At 39.5% G+C, this 26,503-nt stretch overlaps 1 protein-coding gene across 2 annotated transcripts; it reads left to right on the forward strand.

The window, feature by feature from the left end:
* Nucleotides 1-349: 349 nt before the first annotated feature.
* Nucleotides 350-23,521, forward strand: pias2 (protein inhibitor of activated STAT, 2). 2 transcript variants are annotated; one of them, XM_062417434.1, is made up of 15 exons: nt 350-392; nt 3,904-3,998; nt 8,459-8,885; nt 9,845-9,932; nt 10,030-10,080; nt 10,921-11,011; nt 11,537-11,671; nt 11,795-11,900; nt 12,724-12,797; nt 13,185-13,345; nt 13,461-13,594; nt 13,981-14,170; nt 17,921-18,060; nt 18,146-18,183; nt 18,957-23,521. In XM_062417434.1, the coding sequence occupies exons 3-15, from the start codon at nt 8,774-8,776 to the stop codon at nt 19,173-19,175; spliced, it is 1,539 nt and encodes a 512-aa protein (XP_062273418.1). In that variant the 5' UTR covers nt 350-392; nt 3,904-3,998; nt 8,459-8,773; the 3' UTR covers nt 19,176-23,521. The 2 variants fall into 2 exon arrangements, with proteins under 2 accessions (XP_062273418.1, XP_062273419.1); XM_062417435.1 differs by lacking the exons at nt 17,921-18,060; nt 18,146-18,183; nt 18,957-23,521 and adding an exon at nt 15,957-17,003.
* The last annotated feature ends 2,982 nt before the right edge of the window (nt 23,522-26,503 follow it).

Below are 26,503 nucleotides of genomic sequence, written 5' to 3' on the forward strand. Positions count from 1 at the left end.
TTCATCCTTTACAGCTTCTACTAATCAAGGCTTTCCTCCTAAAATCTGAAACACTCAAACTAAGACTATAACTAAATGAAAACTAAACTAAAACTAGTCAGTTCTTCAAAATAAAAACTAAACTAAAACTACTTAATCACTTGTTGACTAACTAAAACTAAACTGAAATAAAAAAGCAAACTGAAAAACTAAATACAAATAAAAACGAATGGAAATTTCAAAACTATAATAACCCCGTTCTGTACAAAGCATTCATCTGTCCCGCCCATAGAGGTCCCGCCTCCTAACCCCCCCCCCCTCCCTCCCTCCCCCCCGCTGTGGCGTCACCTGGAAGTAGTCACGCTGGGCGGGACGACCGGAACAACAAGATGGCGTAGCGTGAGGAGTTTCTGGTAAGCGAAAAGAAAAACACTGATTGTGACTCACTACTGTCAGCGTTACAACGTGTAACCAGAACTTGTAACGTTTACAGTGGTCGTTGCACAATGGCCATAGATGATGGGCTAATAAATGCGTTCACTAGCAGACAGGAATGTGCATGTCTGAACAAACCGTTTGCACAGTCGATAGTTAGCTTTAATGCTAACAGTTTATCATTAGCAAGTCGCTTATAAGTCTCTGATTAGGTCTTTGCAAGTAACTAGCTAGCTGAAATCTTACGGGTATATATTTTTGTCATAACTGCCTTAGTTACGCTGTCATTGTCTGTTCATTGAAGTATTTAAAGCTGTTACCATGACATTGTGTTGTTGTGTACTTGAGGAATAACAGTTGGTAGGACTGCTATGAGCAGAGGTCCTGGTTGCTATCTGTTCTTCCAGCTGCTTGTCTCATACATGCTTTTCATCAATCAGTCTTTGTTTAAACACCTTAAACAAACTCCTGGGGATTTTTATCCACAATGTAAACTGAATGGATTATCTGCTGCTAATCATATCATCAGGTGGTGATTATTGTATTGATAACTGTTTGGCTTTGAGTTACAGACAGAAACCTCCAGGATATGATTCAGCTTCTCTAAAACAGCAGCGGAAGACTCATTTAATGAAACATAGCTCACAGTTAGCCTCTTTTCAGACCTATAATAACACTGAAAACACAAGCAGCTGTTGTGTTGTTGCATGTACTGGTGAGAAAATGAAATCACTAACACAACAGTAACAGTAGCTTCACTTAAATGGAGCTTCATATTGTGATTATAATTAGTTTTAAAGTCCAAACAGAATCAAAATGATTTATATAAACAGGCCCAAACTGAATGAATTTCAATAGGTTGCAGAGGGGAAGTTTAAAAGAAATATTACATCATGTAAATAATTGAACCTGATTATTTTCTGGCTGTGTTCTTTCTGTGAGAACTCTCCATCTTGACGTAAATGTATGGGGACTTCCAAAAAAAAAGACCAGCCTCCAAACTAAAACAGGTTTCTGTGGAGAGTTGTCTTTGAGACACCCAGAACATATATGGACACCCAGACAGTAGGAAAATAAGAAATAATGACCTATTCAAGTCAAGTCCAAGAGAAACTCAACAAAGCCAGGATAGACTGTAGTGTTTAACAAATGAAAAACCACTAGAAAACTTTGAGGAGCACATATTATACAAGGCTGAATCCCAGAACAACAAAAGTGGATCTAACCTCCACCAACTTCCTGTTTTGTGAAAGCGCGGAGTAATGGAAGGATGACCATTTGAGTTGGTTGTGGATGAGAGGATCTGATTAGGGCTCGGTATTGTTTAAAAGATTATGATACCAGTACCAATCCAAGTACACTTAAAGTGAAACTGATACCAACTGAGTTCTTCATTCCGTACCCATCATGTGAATAGAAGGGTTATATTGCATAAAATGCCTCCACATCTAAATTATTAGATTTTTACAAAAAAATGCATTTTGAAAGTCTTCAAATTATTAATATTGATTCATTAAAGAATGCATTGATTGGCTGTGAGCAAATCCATCCAAATAGTCTGGTCAATAGCTCTGGGTCTAAAAAGGATTGATTGCAGGTACTGTTTGACGGGAGACGCTTCCATACTACTTATCGAAAGGTATCAAGTACAATACCCAGCCCTAGTTTACACACAAAAAACACGTCAAGGTTTAAAAAGTTCTTTTAAAAAAAGCAGAGTTTTGATTTGTTCAAATAGTATTTTATGCTGCACTGGCAATCTTTGTTCCTCATTCAAACGTCTGAAAGATTTAGACTTTCATTAAACATGTGCCTTTTTTAATGTTTCCAGTTGTGTTTTCGTCTGTATTAGCTGTTAATGAAGATGTCCTGTATAAAGGGAATGGGTGCTCATATATCTGCTCTGTGCCCTCCTTGCACTGTTTCCACCAGCCGTGTACTGGCAGTGTGTTGGCTGGATAGGCTGAGGATAGTTTGCAGTGGGGTCACTGACTTCCTCCTAGCTGCTGTTGGAGAAATTGTTCTCTTTCCAAAAACAGTTGTGCAATATTCAGCAGGTAGTAAATGTTCCCTCCCTCCACCTTGACATAAGGATGTCAAAGGTCATTTCTACACCCACCCAGGCTGAGCTGAGGTACACATGAAATTCTGGTTCACGTTCAAGTTCTGGAAATTTATGTAGCCTTTACCATTTCCATTAAGGAAGTTCCGCGTAAAATTTAGGAAGCGGGAACTTAACGTCCTCTCACTTGGTCCTCTCAACTGTTGTGTCTCCATTGAAGAGTAGGACCTTGATAGAACCCACCAGACTCTGGAGGTGATGTAATCAGTCTCCAACAGTTTATAGGTGCTCATTTTGGCTCTTTCTGTTGACATCACATCCCACTTTGAGTAAGACCAATCAGCACAGAGTCAACGCATGGAGTACATACCCCAAGGCAGGGACACATATTGACCCTGTAAAAGTTCCAGAAGATTGTCCTTCAGGGATGGTTCCTGCTATGGAGACATGCCAACGGTCACAACTCTGTAAAATTACCCCAAAGTTCCTGCAGTGGAAATGGCCCTAGTATCAGTAAGTCGAGGTGGAGCTTTCAGGTTAATAATAATAATGATTTTACATCTTCTCGCTCAATGATCTTGACACTAACTCACACCCTCACACTAATAACGGGGAACAAGGGTAATGAGGTAAATAGTTGTTTATCACCTTTAGTGAAAATATGCACAAATCAAATACTGAGAAATGTGTCAGTAGATATTATAACAATGTGAGGAATGCCTTCATATCAGCTGATATCAGTCTTACCTCTGGCAGCAGGTGAGTCCTTTAGAGGAATCTCCTGAAACTATGAACCAGCAACATTATTTGCACATCTTTATGTCAAATGCACTCAAATAAAAAAAAACCAAAACTATATTGAGGCTTTTGCACTTTTTGTTGCATTTTATTTAACAATGTAAAATGGACTTTTGTGATTGCTGAATTGAGACAAGATATTTTGCATAGTCTGTACAAAACAATTATGACACATGACCTGTATTATATGTGTAATGATGACAGCCTGCAGGTGCTGCAGGTCTTTTATTATTGTTGCTCAACTGATGTTTCAGTCGAAACTAAAATCATGAATTTACCACAAGTCGGAAATGTTTTTCTTTTTTTTTTTAAAGCATGCTGTTTATAAGCTCTGTTCTGTCAAAATCATGTATTTGTTTTACAGCTAACATGTTGTGTATTGCTCAACAGCATTCACAGTTAATTACTGAGAAAGAAAAAAGAACCTGTTGCTTCAGTCATGTTTCCAGACTCTCATTAGATCAACACTGCATTTCTCTCAACGTTATATTATTGCATACAGTTCCTCAGAATCAGTTATTAAAGTTTTATTACCTGAGCTCAGGGAGTTTATTTCAGACACGTTCACCATCATGTGCTTTGTCATGTTCTCCATATTTTTATCTAATAATTCTTGAAATTGTCCTCAGTATTTTTAGATGCATAAAGCCCACGTATGTTGAGGAAGTGTCAGGAAGAAGGATCTGTGCATGAGAAAAGTCCAGCATGGAGCAGATATTAAAAGGTCGGTGAGGTTCTTTCATTTTTTCAGATTTTTCTGATGTTAGAGTTGAAGACATTTCTTTTCTGCAAATGTTTGTAAGTCAGATGTATGTATGTGTGTGCTTAAAGATATCCTGAAGAATTTAGTGTGTGTGTAACATAACATACGGTGTAATTAAATGTGTGTGTGTGTGTGTGTGTGTGTGTATGTGTTTTCTTGATCAGTGTTTTAATGTTAGAGTTCCACAGAAATGCCAACTGTTGATTATTGTTGGGTCTTTCTTATTTGTTTGTACAATAATGCTTAAAATGATTATTATTTATATTATAAATAACTATATGATTATCAGTTATAAACAGCTTAGATGAATAATATCCACAATGACAGAAACAATCAGAGATGAACTATTTGGACAGTTTTTGATCATGTTTTGTGGGTTATAGTTTGTAATACGTAACCTGTAAATTACACATATAAGAATAATAACAACATATCTCCAACTGACTTCAAACAACAATACATTGGCTGTGATAGTGGTGCTGTTGTACTGTTGTTTCACAGCAAGAAGGTCCTGGGTTTCTAACCAGCCATCCTTGCTGGGGCTTTTGCTCTGGTAAACATGCATGTTAGCTGAAGTAGTGACTCTAAATTGCTGAAAAATAGCGTGGATTTGGTAATCCAGGTTTTAGATGGAAGTAAACAAGTTACCATTACTGTGGTGGCAGCTTACCTAAAAATGTGTAGAGGATTGATACACATCAATGGTGTCCTATTGTGTGTCACTGAAATTTCATTAAATTAAATAAGATAAAATAAGGTATGATATTCCTTATTAGATAAGGCATGTGGAGAAATGTATATTATTGCAGCAGCAGGTGGACAGTATAAATAGAAGAGCATCAATAGACAGAATAAAGAAGAATAAATAATAATTAAGTACATAAACTAGGGATGCACCGATACCGATACTGGCATCGTATATCGGGCCGATACTGCGGTCATATACTCGTACTCGCAAAAATTCACAGATACCACTTTATTGCATTAGGCCTTACATTGCATGAAACTGAAGACCGCGATCAGAGGGCGGCTAGGGGGAAATGTCGAGTGAACCTGAATCAGGTTAGGAGAAAGTTGAACTGGCTGCATAGGAAAGCAAGCGTCATGTCAGCAGTGTGGACCTATCTCAAGATAAGGGACGACGACAGAAGCAAAGCAAACTGCAAGCTATGTGCTGCTAAGGTGTCGAGGGGAGGAAAGGAAAATACGTCTTTTAATACCAGTAATTTGATAAAACATGTGAAGACTATGGACCCCCTGATATTCTCACGGCTCACCAGTGGACACTGCTTGAGAAGACGCTAACTGTTCTGGGTCAGTTCGAGGAGTTAACACGAAAAGTTAGCTCTTCAGATGCCATGGCCGCAGACGTCATTCCAGTGGTCACTGTGCTGCACAGATTTCTAACCAAGGAAACTGATGAGGACCATGGGATCAAAACCATGAAGGAAATCTTAGCTGCAGCTGGCAGGAAGCTTTTTTCTAATGTGGAGGAAAACCCACTCTACAGCATCGCAACGCTACTCAATCCCAGGTGAGTGTGTGACTTTGTGTCTCTATGTGATTGTGTGTGTGTGTGTGTGTGTGTGTGTGTGTGTGTGACTGGGTGTCTCTGTGTGACTGTGTGTCTCTGTGTGTGACTGTGTCTCTGTGTGACTGTGTCTCTGTGTGACTGTCTTCACTGTGTGACTGTCTCTCTGTGTGACTGTCTCTGTGTGTGACTGTCTTCACTGTGTGACTGTGTCTCTGTGTGACTGTCTCTGTGTGTGACTGTCTCTGTGTGTGACTGTCTTCACTGTGTGACTGTCTCTCTGTGTGACTGTCTCTGTGTGTGACTGTCTTCACTGTGTGACTGTCTCTTTGTGTGACTGTCTCTGTGTGTGACTGTCTGTGTGTGACTGTCTGTGTGACTGTGTGACTGTGTCTGTGTGTGACTGTGTCTCTGTGTGACTGTCTCTGTGTGACTGTGTCTCTGTGTGACTGTGTCTCTGTGTGACTGTTTCTGTGTGTGACTGTGTCTCTGTGTGACTGTCTCTGTGTGCTGTGTCTCTGTGTGTGACTGTCTGTGTGACTGTGTCTCTGTGTGTGACTGTGTCTCTGTGTGTGACTGTGTCTCTCTGTGTTACTGTGTATCTGTGTGTGACTGTGTCTCTCTGTGTGTGACTGTTTGTATGAGAGAGCAAGTGAAGGAGGGAGAGAGAGAGATGAAAACTAACCAGGATGCCATTATTTCATGCTAAAAAGTTAATTTGAGTATTTTACTTTCATTTAATCAATCATTTGATCATTTTAGTTTTATAGCCAAAATAGCAAGCATGCCTATTGTCAGCTAATGTTCCCCCCTCTCTGTCATAGGTACAAAACTTGTTTTTTCTCCAGCACCTCCACCGCTTCAAGTTCCAAAGAAATGCTGACGCTTGAGCTGCTGAGGTTGCCTGGAGATGAGGACAAGCAGGAGGATCATGACCTGCATGAACCACCTGCAAGAAAACCAGACCAATAGCAGTCTAGACTAGCCTGGGTATCCCCCATGCTCTCATTCCAGCAAGATTCTACTTTGCTCTGAAAGTTAGCATGGCCACCAAGACAAAATCTTCACCTGAGATAGGGAACCAATCACTCTGTTTACATCCAGCATGGTGGCCCGTTCGAAGCAGCAGTAGATTGTGTGCTAAATAAATTGGAAGGCAAGTTCACTTTGAAAATAAAACAGAAACTTGCTCTACATGATTTTCCTTTCATAAAAAGGATGTGTTAACGCTGCTCCCTACAGGCTCTGAATACGTCATTGTCTATCGTTGATATGATTGGCTGTACGTTTGTCCAGTAGCGTACAGAAGCATTTGATCGACATTCGTTGATCCCACCTCAAATACGAGGAAATGAACAGCTCTTCCCCAGACCCTACCTCAATCTCACATGAGATTGAGGTAGGGTCTGGTGTTAGCCAGGCTACGTCTAGACAGTATATTTGCTGAAATTGCAGATGAGCAAGCATCAACATCACTGGGCAGAGCTGCAGTAGGTTGTACTGCACAATTACAGACATATCTGGGAGAGACCACAATTTCTTGTGAAGACAAACCACTGCAATACTGGGTGGTTAACAATGTGCGGTTCCCTACCCTGGCTAAAATGGCGTGCAGATACCTTTCAACACCATGCAGTAGAGTTGACAGCGAAAGGCTGTTCAGCTCAGTGTCACATATTGTGACAGCTGATCATGCAGAGATGATTCTGTTAATCAAAAAGAACCTGCCTCTCACTTTCCTAAAACATTTTTAGTTCAGAGACCACACCATTGTATGGAGACTGAAATAGTTTGATATTTTGTTTGATTGAAACGTTGAGACTCTGCAGTACTTTCATTCATATTTTGTTTATTTGAAAGCTGGAGCATGTGCTAAATAGTTCAATTTATATTTTGTTTGATTCAAATGTGGAGACTGTGCAACAGTTTTATTGAGATATTAAGTTGACTGTTAACTGTGTAATACGTTTCATTGTTTAATTTGTCAAATTTCATTGATATTTTGTCAAATGTGAAGACAGTGCCAATGTGGAGTCTTGTTGTTGACACAAGAAATGATGGTTATTTATATTTATTTAATTTATTATCGTTTGTTGTAACAAGCAGAGAAGAAAATAAATCCTGTCTTCCAATTCAGTGCATCTGTAACCTAATAGTTATTTTTGTGGTAGAAATATCGGTATCGGTACTCGGTAATCGGCAAGTACACAAATGGAAATACCCGTACTCGTACTTGTTTTTTTTTAAAATGGTATCGGTGAATCCCTAACACAAACAATAAAACAAACAATAGTAGTAAAAAAATATAGTAAAAATGTAATAACTTTAAAATATAAACAAGTGTAATACAGTTGAAACAGTTTATAATGATCATAGTTACAGTGATCATCCGATTATATGGATCAGAGAGTTGGGACAGAATCATTAGTAGCTTGAATCACTTAGTGGCTGCAGCAGGCTTTTTGCCTCATGGTAACCTGTCTGTTTCTGGATGGTTACAGAGGCGGGTGCTGCCTGCACACTGAAATCATGGAGGGAATAACATCATTTTCTCTCAATAAAAAAAAAAAAAGTATCCTCAAAGCTGACGACAAAAAAGTGTTTGAAACAGCTGTACTGTAGTTTCAAATAGTCAATACAAATCAGTTTCATTACTTTCTATTCATGTAATAAATATACAAATGTCAGTTAGATGGTAATAAACGATAAATAACGAAAAAGAACACATTTGGTGATAATAATCATGTGCTTATAGTGATCAGTTTGACCAGGACAGAGATTATGGTAGAAAAAAGACCTGCAGTCCTCATTGAAATACAGTGCACTTTTTCTATAGAGTGTTTAGTATACTTCATGTCTCAGTGTACCTATTTCTTCCACTGTATTTCAGAGCACGGTGTCGAGTTTGAGACTGTCGGAGCTTCAAGTGTTTCTGGGCTTTTCTGGGCACAGCAGAAGTGTTCATGAACATGAGCTTCTCCTGAGAGCTGCTGAAGACGGGCTGCAGTCCAGCAAATCACAATCACCAGCATTACTCCAGGATCACAGACACCTGTCCCTCATTCAGACACTGTAAAATCACTGTCGCTCTATGCTGAGAGAGAGGGTGCTGTACACCCACCTCTCTTTTAGCAGGAGTCAGTCCTGTAAAACACACTTTGATACTGTTATCTGGTGAAGCAGACGAGTGACAACCAGAATCAGCATGAATCTCCAGCAACCAACTCCCCTCATCCCCCCTGTCCACCCTGATGTGCAGATGAAGCCTCTGCCCTTCTATGACGTGCTGGACGTCCTAATCAAGCCTTCAAGCCTCGGTCGGTGCAGGTTTTCTTTTTTCTGGTTTAAATCTGAGTTTTAATACTGCTGCAACAATACAATACTGTTACAATACCTGATAAAAAGTGACCAAGCATTTAGTGGCAGCTCTCAGTAGTTGACAACTTACCTCTTGTTCTAGTCATTCATTGAGAGTTGACTGCAGTTAGTATTTATGGTGTCATAATAAAGGAGGTGGAAATCATAAATCACAATAATAAAACCATAGATCTAACTGTCAGGGAGAGGAGGAAACTGAATGTGTCTAAAAGAAACCTGTTAAGTATGTATGGTGTAAAAAGTAGAATTGTATTAACAGTTCCTAAAAAGAAAAAAGGGGAATCTATGATCTTGGCTGTGGGTTGCCTTATGGCGTTTTCCCACCACACCGTTCCAGCACGACTCGCCTCGACTTGCCTCGGTTCTTTTTGCGTTTCCACTAGGGATAGTACCTGGTACCTGGTACTTTTTTAGTACCTGCTCTGGTGACGTTCCAAGCCGGTACTAAAATGTGACGTCGACACACTGCTGGCCGCTGATTGGTAGTTGTCATGGAAGAGTCATGAGCCGTCCCACACAAGAATCAAACCCAGCATATTTAAATACCGGCAGCAGCGTTACAACCATAGTTACAGCTATACGGCTCCATTTTCTTGCTTTGTGTGAGACAGAAAGCCACATACAGCAGCAAGTACACCATCGCCTCAATGTCCTCCATGTTTATGTGTTTTGTGTCGCGTATAAAACGAAGTCACGGCAGTTTCGCGGAGCCGTGCTATGACGACCCCGCCCACGTTGAGTAGGTACTTTTTTGTAATGGAAAAAGGTCTGTTCTGGAACCGTACCGAGTCGAGGCGAGTCGTGCTGGAACTGTGTAGTGGAAAAGCGCCATTATACTGAGAGTTGTTAGTCTACCTTCATATACTTTGTAACTGATAGTCATTCTTTGTGTTTTCAGGAGCAAGCACTGCACAGAGATATCACCAAGAAAAATATTTTATCTTTGCCTTGACCCCACAGCAAGTTAGAGAAGTGTGTATATCCAGGTAGGACAGTTCAAAGCTCACATATTCTACGTGCACTGAGAATAGCATGCCTGTTTGATGTCGAAGATAAAGTGTGTTTCATTTTGTCTGATTACAGGGACTTTCTACCAGGTGGAAGAAGAGACTACATGGTTCAAATTCAACTGCGGTGAGAATTTTTCATTTTCTGGCTGTAACTGATGGATTGTCAGCAGCTGAGAATCTGAATTAAACCAAGTTTGAACAAACACAAAGTTAATTAAAGCTGCAAGCAGCGTTGGGCGGGACCTCGCGCCCTTGCGCACGTCGGGCCGTGGCGAAGCTGAAAGGTTTCCGTCAGGTGCATTTAGACGCATTCAGACCCGGGCATTTATCGCACACTGCAATAAGTAGATACATTACACACACACACACAACTGCAACAACAACAACAAAGTCACCAGACATTAAGCAATCATGTTAGTTTCAAACACTGATATCACTCACAGTAGTAGTCCAGCCAGAATATTCACATTGGAAAAGCTAAGTGGCAGCCCACAAGTAATGTTTATGTTGTCATTTTGTGTTTTGGCTTGATGCACCACCCACCACCTATCTACCAATCACCAAGTCAGTAGCGTTTCAGACTGGTGAGTTTTGGAGCAGGTTTAGGGGGTCAAATTAAGGCTCAAAGAGGCGGTAGAATAATAAAAAAAAAAAACGACACAAGAACAATAGGGACCTTGCCTCCAGGCAAGGGCAGGACTCCTCTCTGGAGTCCTCGCCCTCTTGCCTTTCGGCTCGGCCCTTAATAATCAAATCTTCTGAAATCATTCATTCATCCCTCATAAATGTGGAAACATATCTTGCCATCACAGGTGTATTAAAAACAGATTGAGAACAGTTCAGATGCATCATCACTGTTTTGGTGAACTTGTGTAACTACTGACTAATTTACAGTTATGCTTTTTATATCAGTGAACAAATCCATGTCATTGTCTGGCTCTTAAATGTGTCTTTGTGTTGTCAGGTTTTGCTTGTCAGAGACAAGTTGTCCTCAAGAAGACAATTACCCAAACAGTCTGTGTATAAAGGTCAACGGGAAACTTTTTCCTTTACCAGTAAGTGTTTGTTTTTATTCATTTTTCTTTCAGTATAAAACAACGTAAATGCGCCAACTGAGCACAAAACATATAAATACAGTATACATACATAGATACATAGTACACACAAATAAACATACTCATATTCATGTATGCACACCATACCCACTCCTACTTATACAGCATGCTTCTTTGTACTCCACACTTTGCTTTTACATGGGCACATACGTCTAAACCAAAAAACATAAAGATTTGGAAAAAGGGAAAATAATTTAAAATTGAAGGGTATGACCTTACTATTGATATACTAATTATACAAAATCAAGTCTTATAGTTGACACATAGGTGAGCCATAATGATCAATGTTTTTCAAAAATATCATCTTGGTTCCATAGTTTGAATGTAATCCTCTCCATCATGCATATATTATAAACTATATCAATCCACTTGTTTATTGTTGGTTTGTCTTTTTTAAGTCGTTTTTCTCCACAAAAGTTCTGTAAAAATGCAACTACTGCAAAAGCATTATTTTTCTTTGTGCAGGGTTATGCACCCCCCCCAAAAAATGGCGTGGAACAGAAGAGACCAGGAAGACCTCTAAACATTACCTCACTGGTCCGCCTCTCCTCTGCAGTGCCCAATCAAATTTCAGTGACATGGGCTCCTGAAATTGGAAAGGTAAGCAAAGGAATATCACTTAAACTCTTTTTCCATTTGTTCCTTGTTTTTCCTCTCTAGTGTGTTTGATGTGGTCATCTTGATGGGGAACAATAACAGTGAATTGATGGTGATGTTTTGCAGACTTATTCCATGTCTGTGTACCTGGTGAGGCAGCTAACATCACCGCTGCTCCTACAGAGGCTGAGGATGAAGGGCATCAGAAACCCAGACCATTCCAGAGCTTTAAGTAACTATACAGCACACTTCTTACTGCGAGTCACACAGCAGCAAGCTTTCATTTGTCACACTTTTTTGGGTCCGATGCCGATACCGATATTAGGGAGTAAAAATATTCCGATAGCGATAATCTTATATATACAGAATATATAGATAAACACACAGTTATTGCAATGGTCCCTCAAATTTGGAGACGAAACACTTTCGACAAAGATGTGTAATGAAGGATATTGTACAGTTTTAGAACTGAACGGAAACAGTAAACTTCACTTGGAATTTAATATATTCAGTATGTATATATTATATTTATTTATTTCCTCTTTGTTTTTTGTTGTTGTTTTTTTAACATTGTTTTATGCTCCCTTTATGTAAATGTTGTTATTGTAAAGCACTTTGAGCTGCATTTATTGGATGAAAGGTGCTATACAAATAAAGTTATTATTATTATTATTGTTATTACAGACCAGTACACCTTAAAATGACAGTGAATGAATGAATGAATGAATCAGTCTTTATTTATATAGCGCCAAATCACTACAAAAGTTATCTCAAGGCATTTTCACATCAGGTCTAGATAACCCCTCAGAGGAGGAGATTCAGAGCTTATCTACTGAACAACTCAATTTAATCCATTTAAACAAAAATAAATAACAATGCTAGAGAACAAAATGTTTCATTCTGGGTATGATGTGATGAAAGCAGTGAAAGAGATTCTGCTGCTGTCTGCACCCCATTGGTTGGGGTTGGAGCTTGAACAGTAACATCTCTGTTTCCATTCAGTTTTGGTGTGCTGACTTTTATGGAATTCATTTTTCCTGTCCTCTGTGTTCCAGTTAAAGAGAAGCTGACAGCAGATCCAGACAGTGAGATTGCTACAACGAGTCTTCGAGTGTCACTCATGTGCCCGGTAAATGAAACACCTGTGTAGAATGATGATTTGTAGAGGAATTAGACAGTTTATAATCTTATGTGTCATATTTATGGATCTGGTGCAGTAGTTATGTCAAAAAAGAGACTGTGGCAGACTGTAATGAACCCTGACCCCACCTGCCACAGTCTGTTTTTTGACATAACTACTGAAGGTCACCAAAGTCTGCACATTTCAAATGCATGTACCTTCATATTTAAGAGGCCTAAACACTGGAGAGTACTGACCATACCTCAAATATCATTATTCTGTCAATTCCATCACTGAAATACAACCACACAGTTTTCTTATTGAACTGAGTGAATTTCATTTTGTGCTCATGCAAGAAACCAAATATTTTCTTGATTCATTTATGTTGACCTCCAGCTGGGTAAGATGCGACTGACGGTTCCATGCCGGGCGGTGACCTGCTCTCACCTGCAGTGTTTCGACGCCGCCCTCTACCTGCAGATGAATGAGAAGAAACCTACCTGGATCTGTCCTGTTTGTGACAAGAAGGCTGCATACGAGAGTCTTATCATTGACGGGTCAGTTCACTTCATGAGGCCACGTCACCAAAAAATAACTTGTATATGAGTGCTGGAGTCATAAAGAGGATATTTAGTTTACAATCAATCTCATGAGATTTTTTTTCTTGTTCAGTTTATTTTTGGAGATCCTGAATGACTGCTCAGATGTGGATGAAATCAAGTTCCAGGAGGATGGAACTTGGTGTCCAATGAGACCAAAGAAAGAGTCCGTCAAGGTCCCCTCTCAGTCAATCCCAAAAATAGAGAGTGAGTATATCTTCTTGACGGCTGGGCATGGTTTGAATTGTTCTACTAACAACTATTGTGTGTATGAAAGTCTGAAATATTAAACTAAAACTATGAAACACTAGTTTATTTTGACTCAGTAGAACTCACTATATCAGTGGTTCTCAAAGTAGGATCAGGGAACCCCCAGGGGTCCTTACGGGGGCTACAGGGGGTCCCCAGCAAAAAGGGGAATAAGCATTTTTTAAAAGATTTACATCTTCAAAAGGAACCAGTGCGCATGGGGTTAGAGTCCCAGACAGGGGAAGTCAGACAGTGTGTTAACTGGTTTGGGTCTCTTCATTGGATTCGATGACTAATAAAAACGTTACTATAACACCAAACTTGTACTTGAACCTTGTTTTCAGCCCCAGCTCCTTTGCGTCAGTCTTCAGTGGTTCCACATTCTACTGAACCCAGCTCCACTAAGAAGGCTGATGTCATTGATTTGACCCTGGAAAGCTCATCCTCTGATGACGAGGAAGAGGAGGACTCAGACCCTCCACTGAAGAAGCGCTGTGCTTACATTTCCAAGAGTGAGGAGATGCATGCTAAAGGGTGAGTGTAAAACCATAGACAGAGCCCAGGAATTAAAATTCTCCGTTGCTAAAACGGATTTCCAGCAATTGGACTGCCAAAAGGACATATATAGATATGTGAGTCAATTTCCAAATATCAATAAATTGTTAAAATAGTGTTGGAAGTAAGCAGACCATTACTGTATCTAAATGACTGAGTCACTGAGAGGAGCAGTTAAAGTTAGCTTCTGCTATAGTTTGCTGTCATCGCGCTGTTCTCCTCTCCTCTCAGAGTCTGTTCACAGCAGGAATATTACTACTTTATTCCTCCTCGCTGTTCTGTATAAAAGTGGTCGAGCGAGCTAGAAAGTGAATTAAAAGAGGGAACGCTGACAGTAAGAAAGCTGGTGAATCAGATCAACAAAGTGTTATTTTCTGATTGTTTAACAGCGGTTAAGTTCAACAGCACAAATAAACTTCCCCACACACCTCCACTCAACCCTGCAGCTCAGCCTCAAACCTCTGAATTTGAAAAGCCGGTGTGCTGTTTAAAAGCACACAGCAGCAACGTTATTATTATAGAGCTGTCAACTGTCACACAATCAGAGGGTGAATGACAGTTTTCACACGCACTCACACCACACTGCTATTTCTCACGCTGTCAAAAAATAATACTGAACTATCTTTTTAAAATTAGTTTGGACCCCCCACTGTCAAAAATCAGTACATCAACTGTGTCAGTGCTTCATTATTGAATTCCTCTTCATTATCGAGTGAAAACCCAAATCAATGAAACTCTGCTCCATGTTTCACTGCTACCGGCAGCTTCCCGCATATCGCTCGCACGCACGCACGCACGCACGCACACACACACACACACACACACACACACACACAAAGTGCTGCTGACGCTCTGTTGATGCAGAGACACCGGGAAGCTTAAGGTGGGTCATTCACTGTCACAACTAAATGTTAGGGACATTGTTAACTTACTGAAAATATATATTAGTATTTTGTCGCCTTTATGTTTTTGTGTGTCTCTACACAGACTGTTCAGTTAGATAACTGTTAAGAAGCGTTAATGCTATGTAAGCAAAAAGTGAGGAACGTGGTTAGTTTTCATTTAGTTGTTACTGTAGAGAGGACTGGTCTGTTTTTGGCTGACAGTCTCTTGGTTTGATGTTTGCTCCCCCAGACAACATGGACATAAAGAAGAGGAAGTAAGTCATCACTGGTAGTAATCAGTATCATTTATAAACTGGCTCATAAAATGACAAATATTCTACTTTTTGAGGAGCAATCTTTGGCCTGCTGCTGAGGACTTTGGGTAAATTTCCTTTTACTTTACAGTCAGTTGTATTTAGATTCAGTATTTACATTCAGTTTAATTTGTTCTGATTATAAAATGTGAAAGAATAGATACTGCTCACTAAATAATGATCACTCCACCTCCTCTCCTGACATCTAGGTTCATGAGAGTGAGTCAGAGGCAGGTGCAGGATGCAGGGACAGTGCAGACAGATCCTTTGCTGTGGTGAGTGATGAAAGGGATTTAACAGTTTAGAATAATTTGTCAATGGGAATATTGAAATCTTTAACACTTTAGTCAAGGTGTCCTGTATGACCAGTAAAGTCAGGAGAGCATCACATACACTACCTGGCCAAAAAAAAAGTTGCCACCAAAAAAAAGGTCACACACTCTAATATTTTGTTGGACCGCCTTTAGCTTTGATTACGGCACGCATTCGCTGTGGTATTGTTTCCATAAGCTTCTGCAATGTCACAAGATTTATTTCCGTCCTTTGTTGCATTCATTTTTCACCAAGATCTTGTATTGATGATGGGAGAGTCAGACCACTGTGCAAAGCCTTCTCCAGCACATCACAAAGATTCTCAATGGGGTTAAGGTCTGGACTCTGTGGTGGCCAATCCATGTGTGAAAATGATGTCTCATGCTCCCTGAATCACTCTTTCACTATTTGAGCCCGATGAATCCTGTCATTGTCATCTTGATTTGATGTTCTTTTCATATTTAGAATAATAAAATGACCCGTTTACTCATATTATGAGACTGGATGTTGTCATCAAGGCAAGAGTGCAATAAAGATCAATAAAAAATAAAAATCCTCTCTGTGTCAATGCAATGGTCTGATGGACTGTTTGAGTTTTTATAATGTTAATAACAATTTTCTGAAGCCCATAAGGTGTTAAAATAAAATACAAACCATTTCTGAACATTTATACGTCCGACCCCCACTGTGGTTATACAGACTGCAGTATGCCTTATTATTGCCTGTAAGCGTTTCCATTTCATTTAAAAGAGCAGCAATGGTTAGTGGATGAAATATAATCTTGTTCAGCAGGAGAACAATTTGCGGTTTTCTCAGCTGTTTCCACCTTGTTTTACCTTAAATCCTAGGAAGCAACCGCAAAAGGGTTCCTATGAAAAGGTAAATGGTGAACAGCTAATGACTTGTCCGGGGGAAAAAATTAAGTCAAAAGATCCCTGAAAGCCTGTGTGTACCAACCCTGGGCCTCATTCACTAATAGGTGTGCAGTAATGTTCTTACTCTCACCGCCGGATTCATGACACATGCGTAATTTTGTTCTCACCACTGTGCGTATGTTAGTAAATCGGAATCATTCTAAACTGACATGTGCGTGTCCGCTATGTACAATCAGCATACTGCCACGCCTCTATTTCTCTATATAAGGACATCCATTTGGTGTATCATGAAGAGAGCACCGTGCTGAACAGAGAAGTTGAAAGAAGTTGAGTTATAAGAGATGATCCAAAAGATAGAAATCTGAAGAATTTAAAAACAGATAAATTGAAATAATTATGGAGGTGGAAATCAGAAAAGGCTCCACGGTTTTTCTGTAGCGTGTACTCTGGAGTGACGATGTTAAAAAACAACAACAAGCATGGGCTGCAATATCTGAGGTGGTGAATACTGTGTCTCCTGAGGTTCTACTTGACTAAAGTTAATGCCAAAACACAAATCACAGACCAGAAAAAATAAGGAACCAGAAAGAGGGCAAGGAACACCAGATCTCAGCCCAGGATGAGAGACTGGCAGCAATTAATGGACAGTTTTCATTAAGAGGTATTAGTTCAGTGAATGAGGGAGAAAGTGATGACATCACCAAGAACCGACACCCAGTGGTCACTTATTTCATAATTGTTATGGTGATTTTTGTAATGTCTTGTGCCTTTTGTAATTATTGAGTACAATTCAATCAGAACCAAATTTTATTTAAATGAAAATAGGTTTGCTGCTCGCAAAGGTGAATTAATTAGGCTAAGAATATAATTTGTAGGCACTGATGATGCAAAAAAACCATTAATGAAACACTGGAAGTGTGTGTGTGTGTGTGTGTGTGTGTGTGTGTGTGTGTGTGTGTGTGTGTGTGTGTGTGTGTGTGTGTGTGTGTGTGTGTGTGTGTGTGTGTGTGTGTGTGTGTGTGTGTGTGTGTGTGTGTGTGTGATTTTCTTCAGAGGTAAGGTAAACCCATAAGGAAAAGTGAATAATTTTACAAATGACATTTTTTAATAAGGCATTTTAACTTAGCATCATTAAAGACGCTGCATTAAGGGGTAGAGCACTGCAGCCCTGCCATCAGTTGTGCGTACGCATGGTCTTAGGAAGTTTTAAATTTGTTCACAGAGTAAGAACAAATTCAGGTAAGCAAATATTGATGAATCCCAGATTTATGCATAAAAAACGTTCATACTCACAGTGTGTGTCTGTCCACTGACATTTGTGAAATGTTTTCTGTGTTCTCTCAGAGTGTTGACCTACCAACCCTCCACTGTGCGCATGTCAAACGTCCAGGGCCTGGACCCGTCATATCTGACCTCTACACTTGCTGACTATGCAGTCCCCTTCCACCCATCCACCCTGGCTACCATCCCCACAGACATGCAGAGTGAGTCAGCTGCACAGAGTGGCTGTTAGCATTATCACGGCTCTGTGGGACTTTAAATAATCACCTTTCTATTTCTTACTTTCAGGTCTGGAATTGTTTTCCTTAATTCAAGCAGATCCTCAGGTATGTTTGTTACAGTTCTCTTCAGTGTAAAGCAGCTGTGCTGTGTGTGCATTTGTCCTGCACATACTGCAAGTACAGTTTGGTAATCCTGTTCATAACTGGAACACTGAGCTGGATGTCAGCCCCTTTCAGACATGCAACCCTCAACATTCATTTGATGTCAGTTTATCGCATGAGTCACTTTTAAGTAAAAGTCCTGAGCTTAAAACATATAACATATCTGCATCACTTTCAACTGAATGGCATCAGATTAATGTAAAGACCACAGCAGTTGTTGTTCATCTCTTCTGCATGAACATCATCATTCATTTAATAAACTATGAAATATTTGAAAAAGAAATTAAAGTCAGCCCGTACACACTATATTTCACTCACAGGGTGACCAAGACAAGAGGTTAAAACCTTCATACAACCACTATAATCTATGTATGAGCAGAACTCTCCCTGTACTTTACATTCATATATACATTTTAATTCATGCCAGCTGCATGCATGAATAAATGAATATCCAGCAGAACATTTTAGAGCATGTGATAACAGGACTTAAACCAATGTTGTGTCAGACTTCACAAAACAGGCAGCAGAATTCATTGCTGTTGAACTAGATTCACTGTGAAGAGTGTAAGAGAGCAATGGTCATTATTTTAAAATGCATTAGTGATGCAGCCTGACAACAAAAAGTTCCATACAGTTCCATACATATTAAAGGGTTCTGACTGTTCAGTGGACTTGTCTTTGATGTTAACCCTGTCCTCCTTGTTCTTCCTGCTTAGCATTACCGGCCTCAGATGTTTCTGGACAACCTGACGAGCAGCATGCAGAGTGCAGCGTCTGCCAGCACCAGTTCAGCCCTGGTCTCCTCCAGCAGCCACTATGACACCAGTGGCCACGCCACTAGCTCCATCCACGAGACCCGGGTAATCACAGGGGGAGGAGGGGGCGCTGGAGGAGGAACTGACAGCAGCATATCAGATATTATTTCACTAGACTGAGCCACATCTCACTGGACCTTTTCAGGCCTTCCTGTGGCCTTTCTGTCTGAACTACATGTACACGACCTATTGAGATTTACACAAAAGCACCTAAATTGGTATACATGTGTACTTCGGTGGCCTGAACATTTTGCACGTTCAGATCGGTATCATTTGACCATTTACGCATTTCTCTTTTTGCACTTTTAGCAAACGGGTTCTCTCTCCTGTCTGCTGTGACAGGATGATAAATGGTTTGTTGGCCAAGGATAACATGACCTGAGGACAATTCTCATGAAGGAACGCTTCAACATTTTGGGGACATGTTGTCATTTGCTGTTATATCATACATCACAAAGATCAAAACAAAAAGAGTGATTTCAAACAGACAGAATCTTTGTACCAGACAAAAGGAAATGGATTTATCATTTGGTCTGATTCGTTGATGAAACGTCAAACAAGCACAATTTCCAAAATGTTGAAGTGTTCCTTTCATTTTTTTTTAAATCACAAGAGAGCAGAAAGACTCCCAAACAAACTTAAGGAAATGTGTTTCAATAAGATTTGATGCTAATTAGTTATCAAACAGTTGCCTACTGAGCATTTCATCTGAGCTCATTCTGATGCTTTAGCTTTGGTTAAGTCCAATATTTGCTCCATGTGGCTCCAATGTGGGAAATATTTAGGACATTGAAGTCATCATACAGTGTATTCAGAAAGAATTCAGACACTGTTTTCACTTTCGTTCACATTGATGTGTTGCAGCCTCGCATTAAGATCATTCCAATTCATTTTCCCCTGATCAGTCTACACTCAATGTCCCAAAATGAGAAAGAGTAAAACAGGATTATAGATAAAACCGGAATATCACACTGACAAGTATTCAGAGCCTTTACTTACTACTTAGTTTAAACACCTTTGGCAAACCTGAGTCTTACTGGATAGCTTCCAGTGCATCCTTTCATATATGAGACCCCTGGTTGTTCCAAATTTCTTCTATTTAAGAATAATGGAGGCTGCTGTGCTCTCAGGAACCTTCAATGCAGCCTTAACACAGTCCTGTCTCTGCAGGTAGTTCCTTCAATCTCATGGCTTAGGGTTTGCTTTGATATGCACTGACAGCTGTGAGACCTTATGTAGACCAGTGTGTTCCTCTCCAAATCATGTCCCATCAGTCCAATTTTCCACAGCTGGTCTCCATTCAAGGTGTAGAAACATCGCTTTGTCATTATGGGGGAATTGAGTGTAGATGGATGAGGAGGAAAATGAATTGAAATTATTTCAGCATGAGGCTGCAACAACAACCACATGTGAAAAATGTGAAGGGGTCTGAATACTTCCTGAAAGCACTGTATATACCAATTTGGGCCCTTTTTTTGGCCTGTTGTACCTGAGTGTGTGCCTCATCAGCAGATAACATCAAGGTGAATGGAAGTAGAGCTCGGATTCACTGCTCTCAGCAAGACCTTGTTTCACAGAACAGCCGTGCAAGTGAATGAACGGTTGGAAGTTGAACTATATTGGACTGATAACTTCCTCACACACACTGTAAACAGGGACGTTTGTGTGTGTTTTTACTGTGTCTGTGCTGGCTTTCTAAAGTCCTGTCTTTTCCTCTCATTCACACTAATGAATGAAACATGGAAGGCAGGTCAGTAATTCAGATGTTTTCATTGGTTATAACAGCTGTCAGTTAATACCATGATGGGGTTTGTTACAGGGCAGCTTTCTTATCATACAAATATAAAAAGTTCTTTTGTAATTAGTCAGAGCAATAATAATTTAAATCCTGTTAGGTATAACATAGTTGTAAATGTAGTTCAGATATTCAGTAAATGATTCCAGCTGGTCCTCGCCACTCTGCCTCCCTAATGGAATTTCTTTTCTTTGTGTATGTTCAGTTTATTGCCTGATGTCAATTGCAAACATGCATGTTGTTTTTTTAGGTTTTTTTTTAGATTAATACAATTACGGTAGTTCAACATTTAAAGAAACACACTTCTTGGCTTTCTTTCTGAGAATGAGATGAGAAGATCAGTGTTAATTATGAATTGTGTATATAGTGTGGAGCTGGATTGAGGACGTTGTTAGACTAGCTCAGCATGAAGACGTAAAGCAGGAGGAAACAGCTGGACTTACTCTGTCCAGAGGTGAAAAAGCCACATAGCAACTTCAAAGCTCACTAACACTATGATCCCAACCTACAAGAAGATGTGTGTGGTTTTACAGTCACTGTCATGGTGCACCTGTATCATTTGCATATATGTAATAATGTGGACAACAAACAGAATATCAGTACTGATGTTTCTGTGATATACGTGTCGTGTCTCTTTGCACCATACAAAACAAAACATAGATAAACAGGTAGTGGTTGTAGACGGTGTTATGTGCTTCTCCAGACAAGCTGTTCCCCAGTGCTTCCAGTCTTTCTGATAATCTAGCTTTAGTACATCCTGACTCAAGCTCCATACTGAAAACACATTCTCATCTCTCTCACTGAAAGGAAGTATATAAGTGTATTTCCCAAAATGCTCAACTATTGTCTTTATAGGGGGACATATTACGCACACTTCCAGGTCTATATTTATATTCTGGGGCTTAACTGGAATATGTTGAACTCATACTGGTCCTTTTAAAGCCCCTCAGTTCAGCCTCTGTCTGAAAAACACTGTTGTAGCTCCTGTCTCTCCCTGTGATCCACATCTTGAAAACTGCCCCTCAGCTCCAGCAGCCACGTCAACAAACCATGACAGAAAGTGGAACAGCAGGATTTTACTGCTTTCTCTCATTCTGCACTCAAATTGTCAGCTTCTCAAATCCATCCGTACATGTTTACAAGTTACAGTTTACAGCTTCATTTAGCAGATGTACATCTGAGAGCTGATACAACACAAGCAGGGAACTATTGAGCAGAGAACAACATGAGTAAGTGCCATAAAGCTGAGTTTGAGTCTGACAGGACGTAGGTGCCAACAGGCAGTTTTTCCATAAGTCCATCAAGTGCAGAGGTGTTTGTGAAAGAGCTGGTATTTAGTCTTCTCTTAAACTTTGTGGGCATGAGTTGGGTTGATTGGATCTGGATACTGATCTCTGGCTGGGATGACTTGGAGCTCAGTGAGCTGCTGGAGCCAAAATCCAAATCTGAAATAGTAGACACTGAATAACACATGGAAAGACCTTAGCGACAACATCAGCAAAATAAAGCTATGGAACAGACAGCTGTTAATGGGTGTGCATCAGCTCAATGACACACCTTCACAAATGAAGTGTTCAGAGCAGGTTGAAGAGCTGACCTTTGGCATGCAGAGAGCATTTCTATATAGACCATCTTTGATCATGTTCAACATCTGACATCAGAACAGTGTTTAAATAAGAAAATCACTAACAGCATGATATGTCCCCTTTCTTTTCTTTTTTAACTGTGTGCATCAGCCTTTACAAATGTGTAACACTTCATTGGGTTTTGAGATAATCAGAGTTTATGTGTTGGTGTAAAATTTCAGACAAGTTAAAGCTGCCAAAAGTCTGATATTCATTCATTTATTTGGTTTTTAAAGTTGAGTTGGTCATTCTTCAGGAGTGTGACCTCTCTGCTATTCTTGTATTTTGCTGTATGTCAATGATGTTTTGAAAAGGATGGAAGTGGAATGAACATGTGCTTAGTGTCAATACTAGAAAATGTTTGCCCACTTCGACACACTTAACAGCAAGCAACGACACGAAAACCCACAAACAGGGCAGCTACTGTATCATTAGTACATTATGGGGATTGCTTGCTGTGTATGTGGACTCCCGGCCTTTCAGGAGCTCAATCTCAGGGATCTATACTCCACTCTCTGTGCTTCAAACACAGACACTCCATTGACAGCATTTACAAGTGAAATGCAGATGGTAGTGTATAAGATAGGTTCATGTATAAGCTTATTAGGTCAGTGTATCTGCTTTTTTCAACCATTATGCCAATGAATGTTAACAGTTACAAGTTCACATTGTAAGGCTACTAAAAGGGTCAGTTCACACTTCCGAAAATACCCAAAACATTCTTCCTTATAATTGTTCGGGGGGTAGAGGGGTCGGGCTGACTGGACTTCTACAGGCTGTATCTGTTCACTTGCAGGTAGATGTTGGTGATGTGGATACATGAACCCTCATGTTTTTGGGGATTTTATACTCTGCATCGTCTTTATGGACATAATTGATATAACTTCATTACACCATGTTAAAAGACTCAGAGAAAAGTAGGTTGTTTTGTTTTTTTTGCTCCAAATTCACAATTGTATTACAAAACTGTCTTTGTTTTCCTGAACCTGTAAATGCAGCATTTTTGAGTTGTGGTACCAACTGTGGGTGTTTTTTTTTTTTTATTAAAGTCAGTTTAAAAAAAAAATTCAGTTAAACGATGTTGCTCTTAAAGATATTCAAATAGTTTCATTATTGCCAGGAAATGATTGTGTGTCAGTGCTTCCTGAGTGTGAGCCAGTTGACAGACAAGTCTTGGCCCATATTTATTAAACTTATTACAGTTAAGAATATTCGAAAGAGCCAACTATGTGTGAAAAGCTGAGTAAGACTGATTATAAGCAAGTTATCATTAACATGACTGACCATCTGATTAATTACATTTATTATATAGCCAGAAAATGATTTATCATTCATCTGCCCCCTATTGTTCGCTCTTATAAAGACATCTTACCATCCTTACCAAAGCATATAATGATTTGATTTAATATTATTTGTGAAATCTTTAATATCTTCAGTGAAATTAACAATGTTGAAATAACAAATTCACTGCAGTGGAAAAATAAAGAAAACCAAACTGGTGCAGGAAAGAAATCTGCTTCTGAAAGATCCGAAAAATCCTATAATACAGAGAATTGAATAAGTACATCGTCACTGCAGGAGCTTTATTCATGTTTACACTTAAGAAAAGCTTTGTAACTATTTCAAATGTGTTTGGAGATTAGTCGGCAAACATAGCTCCTGTATTGAATTATAAATATCAAAGGACAAGTCGTTTTTCTTGCCATAATCTTTTCTCCTGTTCATGGTTGTTACTTGATCATTTTACCTGCCATGTTTGCAGAATCTAGCTAAAGTATCTTAGCCCAAGTGTGCCACGCTTAGTGAGCGTGAAAGGCAACACCCCATATTCCTTATTAGATTAGAGAAACTTTATTAATCTCCTAGAGGGTAAACTCATTTGCCACCAAACAACTCATACATACAACAATACAATCAAATAAATAAATAATACACATTATTAATGTGATCTACAGCATTGGAGCAGAGCAACAACTAAGAGTTCATTGAAAAATCTGACTGCTGCTGGGATAAAAAACCTAAAACGTTCATTAGAACACAGATGCCACAAGTCCCTCACTGAAAGAGCCTTTTAGGCTGTTAAAGACACTGTGTGAGGGATGGCTTTCAAAGAGTAAAGTTGGTCCTTATTCTCTTTTCTAGAATGACTTCCTCAACAAGAGTCTTGACTGAACCTTCTTGAAAACCACTTCAGTTTTCTTTTTCCTATTTCATTCATTGTCCCGAGGCACACCAAGGTATTTGTAGGATTCAACAACCTCGACCTGTTTGGAAGGTCCTGGTTTCCAACCGTATATTATAATAGTTATATTTAATATTCATCTATTTTTTGAATATTCACTATTATTAATACATGAATAAAAATAGGACTCATGGATGGACAGATTGACCAGTCAGACACTATCTTAAAAAACAAAGCTTGATTCTCCCATGGTCCATAGATTTATGTTTGTAATATAACAATAATATAACTGACTTATGGGGAATTTATTTGTTAAAAGTTAAAGCAGATTGACTTATACAATCCCAATTCCCAAAAAGTTGGGACGCTGTGTAAAATGTAAATAACAGAATTTAATGATTTACAAATCTCATAAAACCATATTTTAATCACAATAGAACATAGAAAAACATATCAAATGTTGAAAGTGAGAAATGATACTGTTTCGTGAAAAATATTAGCTAATTTTTGAATTTGATGACAGCAACATGTCTCAAAATAGTTGGGACGGGGGCAACAAAAGGCTGGAAAAGTGAGTGTTACTAAAAAGAAACAGCTGGAAGAACATTTTGCAACTAATTAGGTTAATTGGCAACAGGTCAGTAACATGACGGGTATAAAAGCAGCATCTCAGAGAGGCAGAGTCTCTCAGAGGTAAAGATGGGCAGAGGTTCACCAATCTGCGTAAAACTACATCTACAAATAGTGGAACAATTTCAGAAAAACATTCCAAAGACCAATTGCAAAGACTTTGAATATCTCATCATTTAAAGTACATAATATCATCAAAAGATTCTGAGAATCTGGAGAAATCTCTGTGTGCAAGGGACATGGCCGAAAATCTATATTGTATGCCCGTGATCTTCGGGGCTCTCAGGCAGCACTGGATTAAAAACAGGCATGATTCTGTAATGGAAATCACTGCATGGGCTCAGTAACACTTCCAGAAATCATTGTCTGTGAACATAGTTCACTGTGCCATCCACTAATGCAGGTTAAAGCTCTATGATGCAAAGCAGAAGCCATATGTGAACATGCTTCAGAAACGCCACAGTCTTCTCTGGGCCAAAGCTCATTTAAAATGGACTGAGGCAAAGTGGAACACTGTTCTTTGGTCAGATGAATTGAAATTTGAAATTGTTTTTGGAAATCATGGATGTTGCGTCCTCCAGACTAAAGAGGAAAGGGACCATCCGACTTGTTATCAATGCTCAGTCAAAAAGCCTACATCTCTGATGGTCTGGGGGTGCATTAGTGCCCATGGTATGGGCAGCTTGCACATCTGGAAAGGCACCATCAATGCTGAAAGGTATACACAGATTTTAGAGCAACATATGCTCCCATCCAGGTGACATCTTTTTCAGGGAAGCCCTTGTGTATTTCAGCAAGACAATGCTAAACTGAATACTGCATCTATGACATCAGCTTTGTGGAAGAAGAGACCAGGTGCTGACCTGCCTGCAGTCCAGACCTTTCACCAATTGAAAACATTTGGTGCATCATGAAAGAAAAATACGACAAAGGAGACCGGGGACTGTTGAGCAGCTTGAATCCTATATCAGATAAGAATGGGACAACATTCCACTCCAGAAACTCCAGCTGGTCTGCTCAGTTCCCACCCAGATGTTTACAGACTGTTGTTAAAAGAAGAGGGGATGCTACACAGTGGTAAACATGGCCCTGTCCCAACTTTTTTGAGATGTGTTGCTGCCATCAAATTCAAAATTGCCTTAATTTTTTCTTAAAATGATACAATTTGTCACTTTCAACATTTGATATGTTTTCTATGTTCTATTGTGAATATAAT

The sequence above is a fragment of the Scomber scombrus genome, chromosome 4 (assembly GCF_963691925.1).
Source record: "Scomber scombrus chromosome 4, fScoSco1.1, whole genome shotgun sequence".
In the NCBI taxonomy this organism is placed as follows: domain Eukaryota; kingdom Metazoa; phylum Chordata; class Actinopteri; order Scombriformes; family Scombridae; genus Scomber; species Scomber scombrus.

Coding starts and splice junctions, on each gene's coding strand:
- pias2 (XM_062417434.1), top strand. CDS start 8,774: ATGAATCTCCAGCAACCAACTCCCCTCATCCCCCCTGTCCACCCTGAT. Junction 11,672..11,794: donor GGGCTCCTGAAATTGGAAAG/GTAAGCAAAGGA, acceptor GATGTTTTGCAG/ACTTATTCCATGTCTGTGTA. Junction 12,798..13,184: donor GAGTGTCACTCATGTGCCCG/GTAAATGAAACA, acceptor GTTGACCTCCAG/CTGGGTAAGATGCGACTGAC.